Genomic DNA, 17395 nt, shown 5'->3' on the forward strand with positions numbered 1-17395 from the left:
GTCAGGGCAGAGCCTGATGTGGGACTCAAACTTCTGAACTGCAAGATCATGATCTGAGACAAAATCAAGAGTCAGACACCCAACTGACTGAGCCACCCAGGCCCCCCATTAATAGACAATTCATCAAAGAGCATGATTGCATCTTATTTTTCTTTCTTGGAATATGAACATTTATTGATGAATAAGAAATGTATTCTCCCTGATGGAACCTGCATGTCTGCCTCCTACCTTACACAGTAAGGAGTAATTCTGTGTTAGGATTAAGTTTCTCTCCTTGCTACTGGGTTCCTCCCACAAGAAGCCAATGCCCTGAAAATGCATGTTTCTGAAGCCAACTCTGCCACCCTGACATTTTTATCTCTTGGTCTTCACTCCATTCTTCAATCTTGTATTAGTGTGACAGTATATTTTGAGTGTTAAAGTCAGCAAAGACCTGTGCAGAATTGAAGTGCTTTATTCCCCTTAGAAAATAGGGACAAAAGTGAGAGTTGAGTTATGGAAATTGTTAGGATTATAAACCTACCTTTTCTTCTCTTCCTTCTTGGGATTTCCACTCTGCCTCATTTGATGAAATCACATCCTAAGGAGAGTCTAGAAGATCCTCTGGAGGTCTGACCTTTCAGAGGGGCCTAAATTTAAATTTAGTCCATAATAGTTTCTCACGTAAATTCAACTTTCTGTGTATTTTACTAGTATTTTATTTCCACATATATCCCTGTAAAGCCTTCCTCACCCAGTTTCCTATACTATCCTTCAGGTCAAAATGAACTCCCAAAATTCACCCTAGTTTTAATATTTATTTTTAAAAAGATATTTTATTAATGGAACTAAATAACTCTTGATAAAAAGCCCCATTACCATTACATAATGGCTATAAGAAAAAAGCATTGTTTTACAATTAATATGACTGATAACTCTGTGTTGTTGATGAGTTGAAGAGAAAGTGGTTTGCTGTTGCTCGGAAGTATTTTAGAGTGCTTTAAAAGGAACCTTGTTTTCATTAGATACGGAGGAAGAAATGTGTCTAAACTTCACTTGTAAATAAGCTGAAAACTCACTTTTCCATTATTAACTTGAAATCCTTAGAGTCTCATTCATTCAGATACAAGAACAGGAGGAAAGAGTCCATTGATGTGAAATCGATATCATCTCGAGGCAGTGATGGTAAGAAGTTTTCCAGATTTCTTGACCTTTTTAAAGTGTAGAAGATGACAGAGGAATATGCTCAAGAATTTGTCAGCATGTAAACAAAACCCCGAGTAGTAGGGTTTTAATGCAGCTTGCTTTTTTTCTCCATAAACTGAAATTTTTTTAGGACTTGTTATTCTTTTTTTTTACTTTTTATAGTCCTTGTCTTCCTTTAGAAATGACTCTGTGCTTGTTCTTGGATAACCTAAACTGTGTTGAAATTATAACCACGAGAGCAGTTTTGAGTTTTAATAGCTAGGTCATTCTTTTAAATATAATACTAGGTCATTCTTAAGTGTTAGTGGCAGAGAAGGAACCGCAGGGTCCTGGCTTCCCAACTTCAGCACTTCCCAGTTTTCAGTGTACCTGTTACACACTCTTAGTCTTAATAAAATGTCATAGAAATACTGTGAGACAGAATTTAGCATAACAGGTCTGCTCTGTAAAACATCTTTTACCAAAACATTATTTGAGTTCAGTCACGCCTTGAGTCATCATTTGGATTTGCAGGGAAAGGGAAAAGTTCAAAATGACTCTGAAATTTCATTCCTAGGTACCTGGGAAAATATGAGTAATATTTTCAGAAATAGGAGTCTCCATGTATGGCTAATATGGGGGGTTGAGGAGAGAATGATGATTTTTATTTTAGTGCAGATGCCAAGAAAGCTAAAATACAAGAGTAGTACTCAGGGCTAGGGATGTGGATTTGACAGATGAAACTTTGAGCAGGGGAACATCTCTAAGGAATGTGTGTGGGGTGTGGAGGGGGGAGGCAGAGAGAGTGAGAGAGAGATGGGAGCAGAGTGGGGAGAGAGAGAAGAGAAAAGAAAAGAAAAGAAGGTTTAAGTCCAAGATCTGAAGGCACTCTTTCAGTTAGAGGAGAGGCAGAGAAATAGGGCCAAGGAAGAACACAGGAGAACTGGGGGTGAACCAAGAACAAGAGTGTAGCAAGAGAAAGGAGATGAGCAGCAGGACTACCTGCTTCAGAGATCAACGAGCTGAAGCACCAAGAACAGACTAGTGGATTTCACTCATTCATTCTAGGGACATGAGGAGGGGTGGTGAGTGACTGGGATAGAAAGGAGAGAAGTAGGGTGGTAACTTAAGGGAATAAATGGGAAGGGCAAGTGAAGGCCTTTTCAGTCATATGGGTCACACTGGGAAACCTGATGATGAGGAAAGTGGTTAAACTGGCAAGGACTGAAGACGTTAGAGACAAGATGAATAATTCATAGAGGAAAAGGGATAAGTCACAGGGCATGCCAAGGATTGGGGCCAAGAAGGTAAAAAAAGAAGACGGACTGAAATATTTTCAGATGTAGATGGAACATTTTAGATGGAAATGATAATGGATGAGAGAATTTGAAGTAGATTAGCTGAGTTTTCAGTGTAAAGTTTGAGATGGGATTATCATCTCTCCAGAACTTGGAGAAGTAGACGTTGCAGAGTACAGAAGAGAGCTATAATGATGGTAAGCAGCAGGTGAGCTTTCTTGGTACTGGCCAGATTAAGTTATTGCATCTATAACCTGAGGATTCTATCTGTCCTTCCTGCCTCACAGGCATTGGTAGGATGATCTGATGAGAACAGGGCATTTATTTATTTATAGGTTTATAATTCTTTTAAAAAATTTTATACTTTATTTAAATCCAAGTTAGTGTATAGTGTAATGATTATTTCAGGAGTAAAAATCAGTGATTCATCACGTACATATAATGGGGCTTTTAAGGTAAAGCTTCTCCCCTTGGAATTTTTACCCATATGTAAGCACTACCTGTTCAAAAAAAAAATGGAGAAGATGGCTGAGTAGGAGGACCCTTAGCGTATCTCATGGATACAACTCGGTAAAACCCACATCAGAATAAATGACCCAGAAAATAACCTGAAGACTGGCATAACAAACTTCACAGCTAAATGTAGAGAAGAGGCCACAGAGCGGAGAGTAGGAAGAGTAGAAATATGTTTGGAAGCTAAACACCCTTAAGAGGGAGGGATGGCAGACTCAAAGAGAGGAGAGAAATACACCCTCATGCCAGGCACCCCGGGCACAGGGAATCCCCATAACATTTGGCTTTGAAAATGAGATGGGCAAAATTTCATTAGTTCTTACAATTAGTGGGCTTAACATCTGGAACTTTACAAATCAGCTCTGAGAGAGCTGGAAGGATGAGAGGAAATGGAGTACCTGCCCTTAAAGAAATAGCACAGCAGACAGAAATACAGCATAGAAACAACATCTTGAATAACACCTGGGGTATACAGGAGGGAGGGTTGTTTACTCCCTCAGAGAGTGTGTTGGAGGGGCAGGGATTGATCAATGGAAGACTCCTCGAGAAACAAAAGAGCTGGAAAGCCACCAATTTCCTCTCCCACCCCACATCCTAGATACATAACCACCTGCTAGAACCAGCTCATTGCTCACAGTCAATACCTAACTTGTTAACAGTGCATCCCACCCTTGAGTTTTGTTACAAACTCACCCTCTCCAGCCAGGCTCCAGTTCTAGGTCTTTTCACACAGCAGACCCACCCTCATAGGCCACTCAGTAGTCCCTTGGCCAGAGCACATCCAAAGTAGTACCATAGCATGGCAGGTGCAAGCAGCCCCAGTAGGGACCAGCACCCTCCAAAGTGACTCCTGCCCTGGGTAGAGGGAAGATAACCACACCCACCAATCCAAGTACAGCCAGGCACACTGCTAGGTGCAGAGATCTGGTCTGACTGCAGTCCCTGCCTGCCAACAAAAGGTGCTCAGGGGACAGTACAGCAAAAGTGCCCTGAAGTTCACTGATACTGTATCTCTGGAAAATGCACGGACTGACCCAAGCCTGAGGTAGCCACAGACTGGCCTACTCACAGCACAGGAAACAATTCCTGACCACAACAGGCAAAGAGAGCCATTGCAGTCAACTGGACCAAAGGAAAAAGCAGTTCAATCACAACAGTAGGGTGCACACAACAAATGCGAGACATCCCTCAAGTGCCAGGTTCTGGTGAACAGAGGACAGTGCATTGCAGGGCACTACAAGACTCCCTCACAAGGCTACTACTTGCAAGAGCAGGAGTTGTAGGTGACTTCACTAACACACAGAAACAGAGAGTTAGACAAAATGAGAGACAGAGAGCTATGTCCCAAATGAAAGAATAGGACAAAATCACAGCAACAGAGCTAAGCAAAACAGAAAAAGGAAATATGGCTGATAGGGAATTTAAAGTAATGATCATAAAGATACTATTGGACTTGAGAAAAGAGTGGAAGATCTCAGTGAGACCGTTAACAAAAAGAAACCATAAAAAGAACCACAGATGAGGAAGTCAATAGCTGGAATTAAAAATACACAAGATAGAGGGGCGCCTGGGTGGCTTAGTCGGTTAAGCGTCCGACTTTCACTTAGGTCATGATCTCGCGGTTCGTGGGTTCAAGCCCCGCATAGGGCTCTGTGCTGACTGCCAGCTCAGAGCCTGGAGACTGTTTCAGTCTGTGACTCCCTCCTCTCTGACCCTCCCCTGCTCACGCTGTCTCTCTCTCTCTCTCTCTCTCTCTCTCCTAGAAATAAATAAAAACTTTAAAAAAAATTTAAAAAATAAATACACAAGATGGAATAAATAGTAGACTAGACAAAGTGGAAGAACCAGTCAGCAATTTGGAAGACAGAGTAAGGGAAAGGAATCAAGTTGAATAGTGGAGAAAAAAAATAATTAAAAATGAAAACAGACTTGGAGAACTCAGTGACACCATCAAGCATAATAACATTCACATTATAGGGATCCCCAAAGGAGAAGACAGAGAGAAGGAAGCGGAAAATTATTCTGAAGAAATATTAGCTGAAGACTTCCTAAAGTGGGGTTAGGGAACAGAAATCCAGATTCAGGAGGCACAGAGAGCCCCCAACAAAATCAACCTGAGGAAGTTGACACCAAGATGGATAATAATTAAGATGGCAAAAAGGAATGAGAGAATGAGAGAATGTTAAAAGCAGCAAGAGAAAAGAAAACCGTTACATACAAGGGAAATCCCATAAGGCTATCAGATGATTTTTCAAAAACTTTGCAGGCCAGAAGGGAATGGCATGACCTATTCAAAGTGCTGAAAGAAAAAATCTTGCAGCCAAGAATACTGTATCCAGCAAGGCTATAATTCAGAATAGAAAGATAAAGAGTTTCCCAAGACAAAGTTAAAGGAATTCATCACCACTAAAGTAGGCCTCCAGAAAATGTTAAAGGGGACTCTTTGAATGGAAAGAAAAGACCATAAGCAAGAATATGAAATGTAGGAAGCACAAAAGTAGTAAAACTAAGTACTTCCGTAAAAATCAGTCAAGGGAGTCACAAAATAAAAGGATGTCAAATATGACACCATGTATTAAAAACATGGGAGTGAGGGAGAGGAAAAAGAATGTGTTCAAACTTAAATGACCATCAATTTAATCTAAACTGCTATATGCATAAGCTGTTACATGCAAACCTAATGGTAACCGTAAATCAAAAATAAGTAATATGCTAAAAATAAAAAGGAATCTAAGTATATCACTAAAGAAAGCAAGCAAACCATGAGAGAGAGCAGGAAAAGAAAGGAACAGAGAAGAACCACAAAAAAAACCCCAGAAAACAAGTAACAAAATGTCAATAAGTACATACATCTCAATAATTACTTTGAACTAAATGCTCCAGTCAAAAGACATAAGGTAGTGGAATGGATGAAAACACAAGACCCATCTAGATGCTGCCTACAAGAGACTCATTTCAGACCTAAAGACACATGCAGATGGAAAGTGAAGGAATGCAGGTGTTTATCATGCAAATGGAAGTGAAAAGAAAGCTGGGGTGATGATGCTTATATTGGAGAAAAAAAGACTTTAAAACAAAGACTGTAGCAAGAGACAAAGATACTATTTCATAAAGGGAACAATCCAACAGGAAGATAGAACAGTTGTAAATATTTATGCTTCCAACATGGGAGCACCCAAATACATAAAGCAGTTAATAACAAACATAAAGGAACTAAATGATAGTAATACAATAATAGTAGGGGATTGTAACATGCTAGTTACATCAGTGGACAGATCATCCAAACAGAATATCAACAAGGAAACAATGGCTTTGGATGACACACTGGACCAGATTGATCTAACAGATGTATTCAGAACATTCCATCCAAAAACAGCAGAATACACATTCTTTTCAAGTGTAGATGAATCATTGTCCAGAATAGATTAAATTAAGCCATGAAACAAATCTCAACACATTCCTGAAGATCAGAGTCATACTATGCATCTTTTCCAACCACAACACCATGAAACTGGAAATCAACCACATGAAAAAAGCTGGAAAGAACACAAATACAGGAGGTTAAATAACATGCTCCTAAACAATGAATGGGTCCATTAAGAAATTGAAGAATAAGTTACAAAAATGCATGGAGACAAATGGAAGTGAAAACACAATAGTCCAAAATCTTTAGGGTACACCAAAAGCAGTTCTAAGAAGGAATTTTATAGCAATATAAGTCTACCTCAAGAAACAAAAAAAAAATCTTAGAGCCTAAAGTTATACCTGAAGAGCTAACAAAAGAAGAACAAATCAAACACAAAACCAGTAGAAAGAAGGAAATAATAGATTAGAGCAGAAATAAAATCAAAACAAACAAAAAAACCCCAATGAAACTGGGAGATCGTTCTTTGAAAAGATCAACAAAATTGATGAACCTCTAGCCAAACTCCTAAAATTAAAAAAAAAAAACAAAAAACTCAAAATCAGAAATGAAGGAGGAGAAATAACAACCAACACCAGAGAGAGAGAATTATAAGAGAATAGACTCAAAGTTATTGCCAACAAACTGGACAACCTAGAAGGCAGATAAATTTTTAGAAACACAGAACCTTCCAAAACCAAATCAGAAAGAAATGGAAAATTTGAACAGACCAATTGCCAGCAAGAAAATAGAATCAGTAATTAAAAACTCCCCCCAAAACAAAAGTCCAGGACCAGATAGCTTCATAGGTGAATTCTACCAAACATTTAAAGATGAGTTAATACCTTTCCTTCTCAAACTATTCCACAAAATCAAGGAGGAAGGAAAGCTTCCAAATTCATTCTATAAGGCCAGCATTACCCTGATAGCAAAATCAGATGCAGGCACTACAAAAAGGAAACTACAGGCCAATATCTCTAATGAACTTAGATGCAAAAATCCCCAACAAAATGTTAATAAACTGAATCCAACAATACCTTAAAAATCATTCACCACAATCAAGTGAGATTTATTACTGGGATACAAGGAAGGTTCAGCATTTGCAAGTCAATCAGTGTGATACATCAACAAGAGAAAGGATTATAAAAATAAGATGGAGAAAAAGCATTTAACAGAGCACGACCTCCATTTATGAGAACCCTCAACAAAATTTAGAGGGAACATACTCAACATAATAAAGGCCATATTAAAAAAAAACCCACAGGTAACATCTTACTCAATCCAAAAAAACTGAGTTTTTCCTCCAAAATCAGGAATGGACAAGGATATCCAATCTTAGCACTTTTAATCAATATAGTACTGGAAGTACTAGCCAAAGTAATAAAACAAGAAAAAGGAATAAAAGGCATCCACATTGGTAAGGAAGAGTAAAACTTTTAATATTTGCAGGTGGCATGATTCTATATGTAGAAAATCCACAAGACTCCAGGGGCGCCTGGGTGGCTTAGTCGGTTAATCGTCCGACTTTCGCTCAGGTCATGATCTCGTGGTTCGTGGGTTCGAGCCCTGCGTCCGGCTCTGTGCTGACTGTCAGCTCAGAGCCTGGAGCCTGTTTCGGAGTCTGTGACTCTCTCTCTGACCCTCCCCTGCTCATGCTGTCTCTCTCTCTCTCCTAGAAATAAATAAAACATTAAAAAAAAAAAATCCAAAAGACTCCATCCAAAAACTAGAACTGATAAATAAATTCATTAAGATCACAGGATACAAAATCAAAGTACATAAATCCTTTGCATTTCTATACACTACTAATGTAGCAGAAAGAGAAGTTAGGAAAACAATCTCATTTACAATTGCACCAAAAATAGAAAAATCCCTATAGTGAACTTAACCAAGGAGGTGAGAGACTTGAACTCTGAAACTATTAACCCTGATGAAAGAAATTGAAGGTGACTCAAATAAACGGAAAGATATTCCATGCTTATGGTGGGAGAGCAAGTACTGTTAAAAACGCCTATACTGGGGCACCTGGGTGGCTCAGCCAGTTAAGCGTCCTACTTCAGCTCAGGTCATGATCACGGTCCAAGGGTTCAAGCCCCACATCAGGCTCTGTGCCTGGAGCCTGTTTTGGATTCTGTGTCCCCCTCTCTCTGACCCTCCCCTGCTCATGCTGTCTCTCTCTCTCAGAAATAAATTTTTTAAAAAAAATTAAAAAAATAAAAAATAAATGTCTATACTACCCAAAGTAATCTACAGATGTAATAGAATGCCTGTCAAAATACCAACCACATTTTTCACAGAACTAGAACAAATAATCCTAAAATTTGTATGGAATTACAAAAGACCCTAAATGGCCAAAGCAGTCTTGAAAAGGAAAAATAAGAGTAGAAGTATCACAATCCCAGATTGCAGGATATAATACAAAGCTGTAGTAATCAAGATAGTACACTACGGGCACAGAAGCAGATACATAGATCAATGGAAGAGAATAGAGCCCAGAAACAGCCCACAATTATATGGCCCGTTAATCTTTGACAAAAGAGGAAAGAATATGCAATGTGGAAAAGACAGTCTCTTCAACAAATAGTGTTGGGATAACTGGAAAGCTACATGCAAAAGAGTGAACTGTACTGCTTTCTTACACCATACACACAAATAAACCTCAAAATAGATTAAACACCTAAATGTGAGACTTGAAACCATAAAAATCCTGGAAGAGAGCAAAGACGGTAATTTCTCTGACACTGACTATAGTAACATTTTTCTAGATATGTCTCCTGAGACAAAGGAAACAAAAAAGCAAGAATAAACCATTGGGACTACACCAACTTAAAAGGCTTTTGCAAAGGAAAAGAACCAATCAAGAAAACTAAAAACCAAGTGAATGGAAAAATACATTTGCAAATGCACATAGCCAATACAGGGTTAGTATATAAAATATATAAAGAACTTATACAACTTAACAACAAAAACACAGTCTGATTAAAAATATGCAGAAGACATGAAGACATTTCTCCAAAGACACAGATGACCAAAATACACATGAAAAGATGCTCAATAGTCCTCACCATCAGGGGAAAACAGGTCAAAACCACAGTGAGATATCACTTTACACGTGTCAGAATGGGTAAAATGAAAAACACAAGAAATAACAAGTGTTGGTGAGGATATGGAAAAAAAGGAACCCTTGTGCACTGTTGGTGGGAATGCACATTGATGGCGCCACTGTGGATGGCAATATGGAGCTTCCACAAAGAATTACCATAATAAGATCCAGTAATTCCACTACTGGGTATTTATCCAATAAATTAAAAAAAAAAAAAACACTAATTTGTAAAGACACATGCACCTCTATGATTACTGCAGCATTATTTACAATAGCCAAATTATGGAAGCAGCCTAAGTGTTTATTGATAGATGAATGGATAAGGAAGATTTCCCAGCTGTAACAAAGAATGGAATCTTGCTGTTGGCAAAAACGTGGATGGATCTAGAGAGTATAATGCTTAAATGAGTCAGAGAAAGACAAATACCATATGATTTCACTCATGTGGAATATAAGAAGCAAAGTAAAAAAAGATACTCTTAAATACAGAGAACAATCTGGTGGTTACCAGAGGGGAAGTGGACTGGGAGGTATGGGTGACAGATAACAGGGATTAAGCTTACACTTACCACAGTGAGCTCTGAGTAATGTATTAAATTGTTGAATTACTATATTGTACACCTGAAACTAATAGAACACTTTTTTTTAAACTATACTGGAATTTTAAAACAACAAAAAAATTTAAAAGTAAAATTAGAATTACTTAAAAATGAAAGTTTTCTGTAGATCTGATCTAGAACGTCACCAGGTTCTGGGTGTTAAGAATATCGAGGCTCAGGGAGGTGAAACGCCTGGCCTGACTGATACTGAAAGCACTTTCATTTGTGCCTCCCCCAACCAGGAATCACTTCTACTCTCCCACACTGTCCTCATCCAGCCACATGGCCAGAAGCTGGGGACTGAAAGTTAGGAACTATCAAAATTGGGTGTCAGTGATTTATAGGAAAGTGAGTGGGGATGGGGCCTCAGGATCCCATTAACCTCTGAAATTTCTTTTGTGGAACTAGGACTCCTAAATCCTGCCTGCCATCATAGTACCAGACCCATCCACCCTTTCTAGACAAGTAGTGACTGACTTCTCAACCTTGTAGAATTAAAGGATGGGTGAATCCTTTGCTTTGTGCAGGGCACTGGGAAGTAGTCTGGTGAGAATCAGGTCCCCAGCCTATGAAGGGCTCCTTTGCTGTATTTAGCCACACTGAGCCACCAGAACCAGATATAACTGTATTTACTTCTCCCCAGCACCAAGCCTCCAGAATCGTCGCTATCCATCCATGGCAAGGATTCATTCCATGACCATTGAGGCTCCCATCACAAAGGTGAGTGACAACTGCTGCCTCTGCTCTGCAATCAGGACTACCCAGCACTGGACTCATTTCTAGAGACAGACATGATGAATGACTTGTCACTGATACCAAAGAGTTTACAGTCGGGTAGAGTAAACAGATATTAAATAAAGACATAACTAATAAATTCATAGTTATAAATTAAAATGATGGTGAGGAAAACAGTGTTCTAAGAGAAAATCATATTACAGTTCTATTTACATGAGGTGAGGTGATCAGGAAGAGTCTCTCTCTCTCTCTCTAGAGGAAATGATACTTGAAGAAACAACTGAAGCATCCAAGTCTGTTAAAAGAAGAGGTGAGGGAAGACAATTCTAGGCAGTAGGCACAGCAAGGGATGAAGCAGAGGTGAGAAAAGGGGGGTTGGAGTATTTGAAGACCTGAAAGAAAGTTCAGATGGCTAGAGTTTGGAGAGCAGAGGGGAGAAGATGGTGACATGCAGCTGTAAGGAGGGGTTCATATTTTAGTTTCTGTGCAGTGGAAACCACTGATGAGTTTCAAGTAGGGGGAGACATAATCCAGTGTGTTTATGAAAAGCAACAGTGAGCTGCCATGCAGAGAATGGACTAGAGAGGGCAAGAATGAAATAGAAGAGGCGGGTTAGGGGGCTTTTCTAGAGTTCCAGGCAAGAAGTGGTGGTAATTGTACTAGAATTAAAGCAATGGAGTTAGAATTGAATAGATCAAGAAATATTTAGAGGTAGAATCAATTTGACTTGGTGATGAATAACATTATCAGGATGACAGGAAAGCTCTTTGTCAGCTGGGGCCATCCAGGTTCTGAGTGGGAGCACAGGCAGATAGAAGTTTTGTTTTGTTTTGTTATTGTTTGGTTTTTGTTTGTTTTTTACTCTAGTGTAAAAACCAGAGAAGAAGCTCTTGTCCTTCAGTCTTTTGTTCCATTTGTTTCCTTGCTTTGGGGAGAAGGGAGCAATACCATGAATTCAGTTTTGGACATCTCAGTAAGATATTCCAATAGATATGTCAAGTAGGTAATTGAATTATACAAACTTGAAGGTCAAAAATGAGTTCCAGCAGGGATGTAAATTTGAGAATCCTTGGCATTATGGATCATGTGTGTCCAAAGTCATGGGAACAGCTGGGCTCTGGAAGGACTGTCGAGTGAGAGAAAGGCCCTGCACCCTCTTCTCTTGAGGAGCTCCAACCTGTGGAAGACAGCTGGAGAAAGACAAGCAAAGGAGCTGGAGAAAATGTGTTCTCCGAGGTGGAAGAACCACCGGGAGAGGGTGGGATGAAAGGCTTGTTGCAGTAAGAAAGGAGTGGTTCCGTGAAAACACTGCTCATTTTGAACAGTAAAATGTCTCACTATTTGATTTCTTTTGGGTTGCAAGCACATGTATGACTTTTGGGAATTATAATCCTAATATCCTCAAATTTATTCATTCTTTATTTCCTTAGGTTATAAATATAATCAATGCAGCCCAAGAAAACAGCCCTGTGACAGTAGCAGAAGCCTTGGATAGAGTTCTGGAAATTTTACGGACCACAGAACTGTATTCCCCTCAGCTGGGTACCAAAGATGAAGATCCTCACACCAGTGATCTCGTTGGAGGCCTGATGACAGTGAGTGATGAGGAAAAACCAGAAATGCAGGGAGACAACACTAAATGCCCTTTAGAGCACATATAATATGTAACATATAAACTGTTGTGTATAGTTGCAGAAACATCCATTGTGGGGGCTAATATCAGTATAACCAGAAGCACCTGCATCAAAATTTCTGGACCAGATGTGTGATATAATTCAAGTATTTCTCGAATTTATCTTTCCATGAAGCTAACTGACCACAGCCATGGGAGACAGTCCCTCAGAATCCTCATTACAATAAGGAGTAAAGAGGCGGTTGATTGAAGGCTAAATATGCAGGACACGGCCCTTGTTTACCTCTTTCCCTGACCTGATATAATACTGGATTGAGGCATATGGGTAGGTTTCCTTGGACTAAAGGCTTTTTATATAATGAAAGGGTCTGTACTTAGATTACAGCACTAGTTCCCAAAATCTCAGCTCTGGAATCCTCTCTTTAAAAAAAATAGTTCCATAGAAGTTCCCTTTATAATTCAGTAAAAGCAGAGCAGAGCTGTTCTGGCTCCATAGGGGAGGCACCCAGCACACCAGTACCACCGCCATTTGTAATCACCAGGAGTAGCCGATTTCTAAGGACTCGTGTGTTCTAGTGTTTTGCTGTGATCTATTTGGCTGTAATCCCCATCTATCAGCAAGTGAAGCAAAAGAAGAAAATTCAGATTACTCACTTTAGTCCTTATCAGAGGGTGAAGCTCGAAGGCTTCTTGGGAGAAAAACAAACTCCAGGAGTCACTTACCAGTTTGACTTGGCAGGTTTCTGTCTAGCGCTGTCACCAAATGCTGAGTGTTGACTGGCTTTCCCGTCAGTTCTCCTGTTCTTGCAAAAGGTCTTTGGTGAGCCTGTAATTTGAGTGATTTCCTGTTCCTTTCCTGTCCCTGGCTGGCCTCCGTCATCCCCTCCCAGAGCAGTGCGGGCTTCAGTTCTGGAGAAGGCTGGCGAGGGTCCGTCAGGCGGGCTCCCGCAGCAGCACCACATTTGGAGGAATCTGGTTCCTGGAGCCAAGTCATCTGCCTCTTCCCTCTGTTGCCATACCGTCTTGTGGGTCGTGTTGTGAGGAACCAGTGCAGGATTCCACTTAGTTTTATTTAGTTTTAGGGAAGAGGAAAAACAGAAAGGCAGAGAAAAAGGAGAGGAGTGCCTTGTGATATGTACCTTAGAGGCAGGACAGTTGTAGCCATTGTTACCTACCTATTTATAGGATTTTAAAAATTCAGCTGTTGGCCTAAAGATCCAAGGTGTCGACTTCAGGGGAGCCCTTCATAAATACTTTAAACCTTAGCACACACTTTCTAGGGAGACAAATAAGCAATTATAAATGGTTTTCAAGCAAAGGTCTAAATAATTACATACTCAAGGGTGGAAACTAGAGGGAAGGAAACTGAGCTGCAAGAACATGAACAGCCTAGTAAATGGCACATCATTAGGATTCTCTCCACTCCCTTAAGCTGCCCCTCCAAAGATCTCAAATCCAGAAACTTTACTTTTGAAGGCTAACTGCAATGCTCATGTTGCAAAGCAGAAAATACAGTTGGGGGAAAAAATTAGATATTAGTCAAAAATCAGCCCAACCTTTTTAAAGCTTTACATTAGGTCATCCCCAAAATGTGGCCCATGGCTTTGGTTTCCCAATTTTTAAACCTGAGAACACAAGAATAACTTAGAAGGGTAAGTGGGACCTCTTCAAAATAACATGCATCCAAAAGCAAGATCCCGTCTGTGATTTCATTGATGTGGCTTCAAGATGCCAGATGACAAGGATGCTGTGAGAAAGCAACAAAGGCAGCTCAGAGGTCAGGTGTGAAACCTGAATAAAGTCCTACCCATTTTACTCTCAATTCTCCATCTCCTGGGGCTAGTAGCTGTGGAAGGGAGAGTGTCCTCTGTCTTATTGATACTAGTATGATCTAATTTTGAGCTTCAAATTGGGAATTCCAGATTGGGTTATTCACGATTCAAATCTCTTTGTAATGGAAGAAATACAAAGTATGCTTCTAATAGTAGCTTTCTTTATTCCAGGATGGCTTGAGAAGGTTGTCAGGAAACGAGTATGTGTTCACTAAGAGTAAGTTGTCATCTGTCCACTTGTCACTGATAACCTGTCTCCAGCCTTTGCCTTCCCCAGTGCTGTGATTATTGTTTGGGAAGGGTCTTGGTGTGGCTTGCTTGTTGGTCTCATTGGAATTAACCATCTCTGTGGTCTGCATTTGAAACCAGGTCTCCTAATTGAAATGACATCTCTGAGCACAGTCAGAATAAGAATTGCAAATCTCTGTACATTTAACCAGACAGCTAGATGGAATTATTTTTTTACTTTTATTTTTTGTTGGGATATCTTGAAGTTTCATAATAGAAGAACCCTAGAGTGAAAATCTGCCTATCCTTGGAAGTTCAGGACTTCCTTTCTAGTAGCAACTGTGAAGATGCTAACAAGTGCTCGGGGGCACTCAAGATTCCACAATTAACCAGCCTCCCTAACCCCATCTGTTTGCTCAGATGTGCACCAGAGTCACAGTCACCTTGCGATGCCAATAACCATCAACGATGTCCCCCCTTGTATCGCTCAATTACTTGATAATGAGGAAAGTTGGGAGTTCAACATCTTTGAATTGGAAGCTGTTACACATAAAAGGTATGTGGCTTCTCTGGCTGCAGGTGGGGGAAGATTGATGTCCACGCTCAAGACTTTCACAGCTGGAAACTTTGAGGGAGACGTGAGTTCTTGCCACAAGAAACTTCACAGGTTCTGCTTTTCATGCCTTGCTGGAGTGTCGCACAAGCAGAGAGACTGTGGCCTCTGAGTGAGCTCCTTTATGGAGACAAAGTGGGTAAGATGTAGGATTAGCCTGGTGATGACCCATGAGGAGGACATACTGAGTGTCCTTTTCACATTTATCCAGGTCATTCCTTTGTGCCGGTGAGCCGAGAGTCCCAAGTACTCTCGGCCCCAAACTTGTTGAAGCTCCACCTTACAAAATAAGTTTGAAAGTGCTACAGATTTGACTTTTGTTCCATCCTGTAGGCAGTAAGAAGAGTAACTCAGAAAGTCCTCTTTTATAGTAGGAGATGGCTCTTTCTTCCAGGGATGCTGCTCTATAGCATTTGAATGATTCTCACCTGTAAATCTAACATGGTCGTAAATGATAGGACTTTACTGACACCACTGTCCTTAGGCTCAGTAACTTCCTAAGGGGACACAGAGGAAGTACAGAGGTTATATGGAAGTAGAGATGGAGAGGGACTATCAGGGAACTTTTTTGGTTGCTAGAGCCACTGAAGGCCATCTGAGTTCAAGATAATATGGAAATCACTTGGACTGGCCACTATGAGGCACCTAGTTGTAAAGAAGTGACTGGTGAGGAGATGCTCTGTCTCCTTCTAATTCGGGGAGGGGATGTTTTTAAGCTCTTGTTCATGTGGAGTAAATGTCACAAGCAAAAGGCCTCTCTTCCCCTGTGTCATCAAAGAAAGCAGTTTCTAGATCAGTAAACACAATGAATCAGGGTTTGCTTTCCTGTTTTCCAGGCCATTGGTTTACCTGGGCTTAAAAGTATTTTCCCGGTTTGGAGTATGTGAATTTCTACATTGTTCTGAAACTACTCTGCGGGCCTGGCTCCAAGTGATTGAGGCCAACTACCACTCTTCCAATGCTTACCATAACTCCACCCATGCTGCCGATGTCCTGCACGCCACTGCCTTCTTCCTTGGAAAGGAAAGAGTAAAGGTAGAATTTCCATATCATGATCTTGTTAGTTACTTGCCTAGATTGGAGGTCCAAGAGCCCAATCTTAATAAATATATAAGGCAAATAACTACTTATATGTATGCAAATTGCAGCCAGTCTGACAGTTCTTTGAGTGATCAAATTAACTAGTCATGTTGGTGTTGTAAAGACATGGCCTTTTCCCCCAGCTCTGCTCTCTCGCAAATGCCTAAAATAATAATTGAAGCCACTGTCGAGCCTCCCTTACGTGCCTGGCTGACTCACGAACCCTTTCTCCAAGTATTCCCTGGGACCCCGGTGTGACACTGGATTAGAGGACAGGACTGAGTTACTACAGCAAATGGTTACTAGGGTCTAGAGGTTACATTTTAGAACACAATTTGGCCTTTGGTATATTATAATCCAGACAGTAATGAGACATTCAGCATTCTACTAATATACATATGTATATGTGTGTGTGTTTTGTGTAGGTGTGAGTGTGTATATCCTACGTTAATGACTTGCATAATCATTCTGAAGGAGTTCCACATCACAGGTGCTGATTTATAGGACAGCCCTACATACACGCCCTGTTCAGCTGGCAAGAGATCTCCATCTCCCCTCCTTCCCAGCTACCATCACTTGCCTTGAAGCTTGTAATCCCTTTGCTACAATTAAAACTGAAGCTTAGAATGTAGGTGCCCCTGGGAGAAGTGCTCTATAGATACTGAAATTCCTCTCAGTCTGCAGCGGCCTGACATTAGATCATTTCCTTAGTCTTAAGACGCTGGCTACTTAGAAGAGTGATAGGGGGACAGGTAGCAGGAGCAGAAATGGCACCAAAATAGGGAAAGAGGTCATTTCCTTCTCAATTTGCCAAAAGCTGATGTCCGTATTCACTTTGATCATCAACAAAGTAAAGAAGGCAGTCTAAGAATAATGCTTTTGAAGATTTTTATCACCTCCTTTTCAAAAAGGTGACCTCAGGCTATGTTGGCATAGCACCTTTCTTTGAGGAGCTAAGATACTTCCAGATTCTGCCTTCCTCCCTTTTACGCTGCGTGAAACCCTAGACAGCGGAGCCTGTGCACTGCCAATTTGAGGGCAGGATGTAAAGCATTAAGGCCAAGACCAAAGTGATGACAGCCACTGCACTCTGCAGTTAAGAGATGACCCTCCCTTAAGCAGAATGACTCTAGAAAAGTACACATTAAATGCTTGACAAGTCAGGGGACTCTTGGTCACTTTATCATCTCCCAT

General features: G+C 40.4%; 1 protein-coding gene across 1 annotated transcript in view; it reads left to right on the forward strand.

The window, feature by feature from the left end:
- Positions 1-17395, forward strand: part of PDE8B (phosphodiesterase 8B) — a 137090-nt gene that overhangs the window by 106092 nt on the left and 13603 nt on the right. The window contains exons 11-16 of the mRNA XM_039245560.1: positions 1087-1164; positions 10724-10800; positions 12246-12410; positions 14452-14497; positions 14929-15064; positions 15958-16156. Of these exons, the coding sequence (XP_039101491.1) occupies positions 1087-1164; positions 10724-10800; positions 12246-12410; positions 14452-14497; positions 14929-15064; positions 15958-16156 (701 nt within the window). The remainder of the gene's footprint in view (positions 1-1086; positions 1165-10723; positions 10801-12245; positions 12411-14451; positions 14498-14928; positions 15065-15957; positions 16157-17395) is intronic.

Source organism: Hyaena hyaena, unplaced genomic scaffold (assembly GCF_003009895.1).
Source record: "Hyaena hyaena isolate Hyena2069 unplaced genomic scaffold, ASM300989v1 scaffold_260, whole genome shotgun sequence".
In the NCBI taxonomy this organism is placed as follows: Eukaryota; Metazoa; Chordata; class Mammalia; order Carnivora; family Hyaenidae; genus Hyaena; species Hyaena hyaena.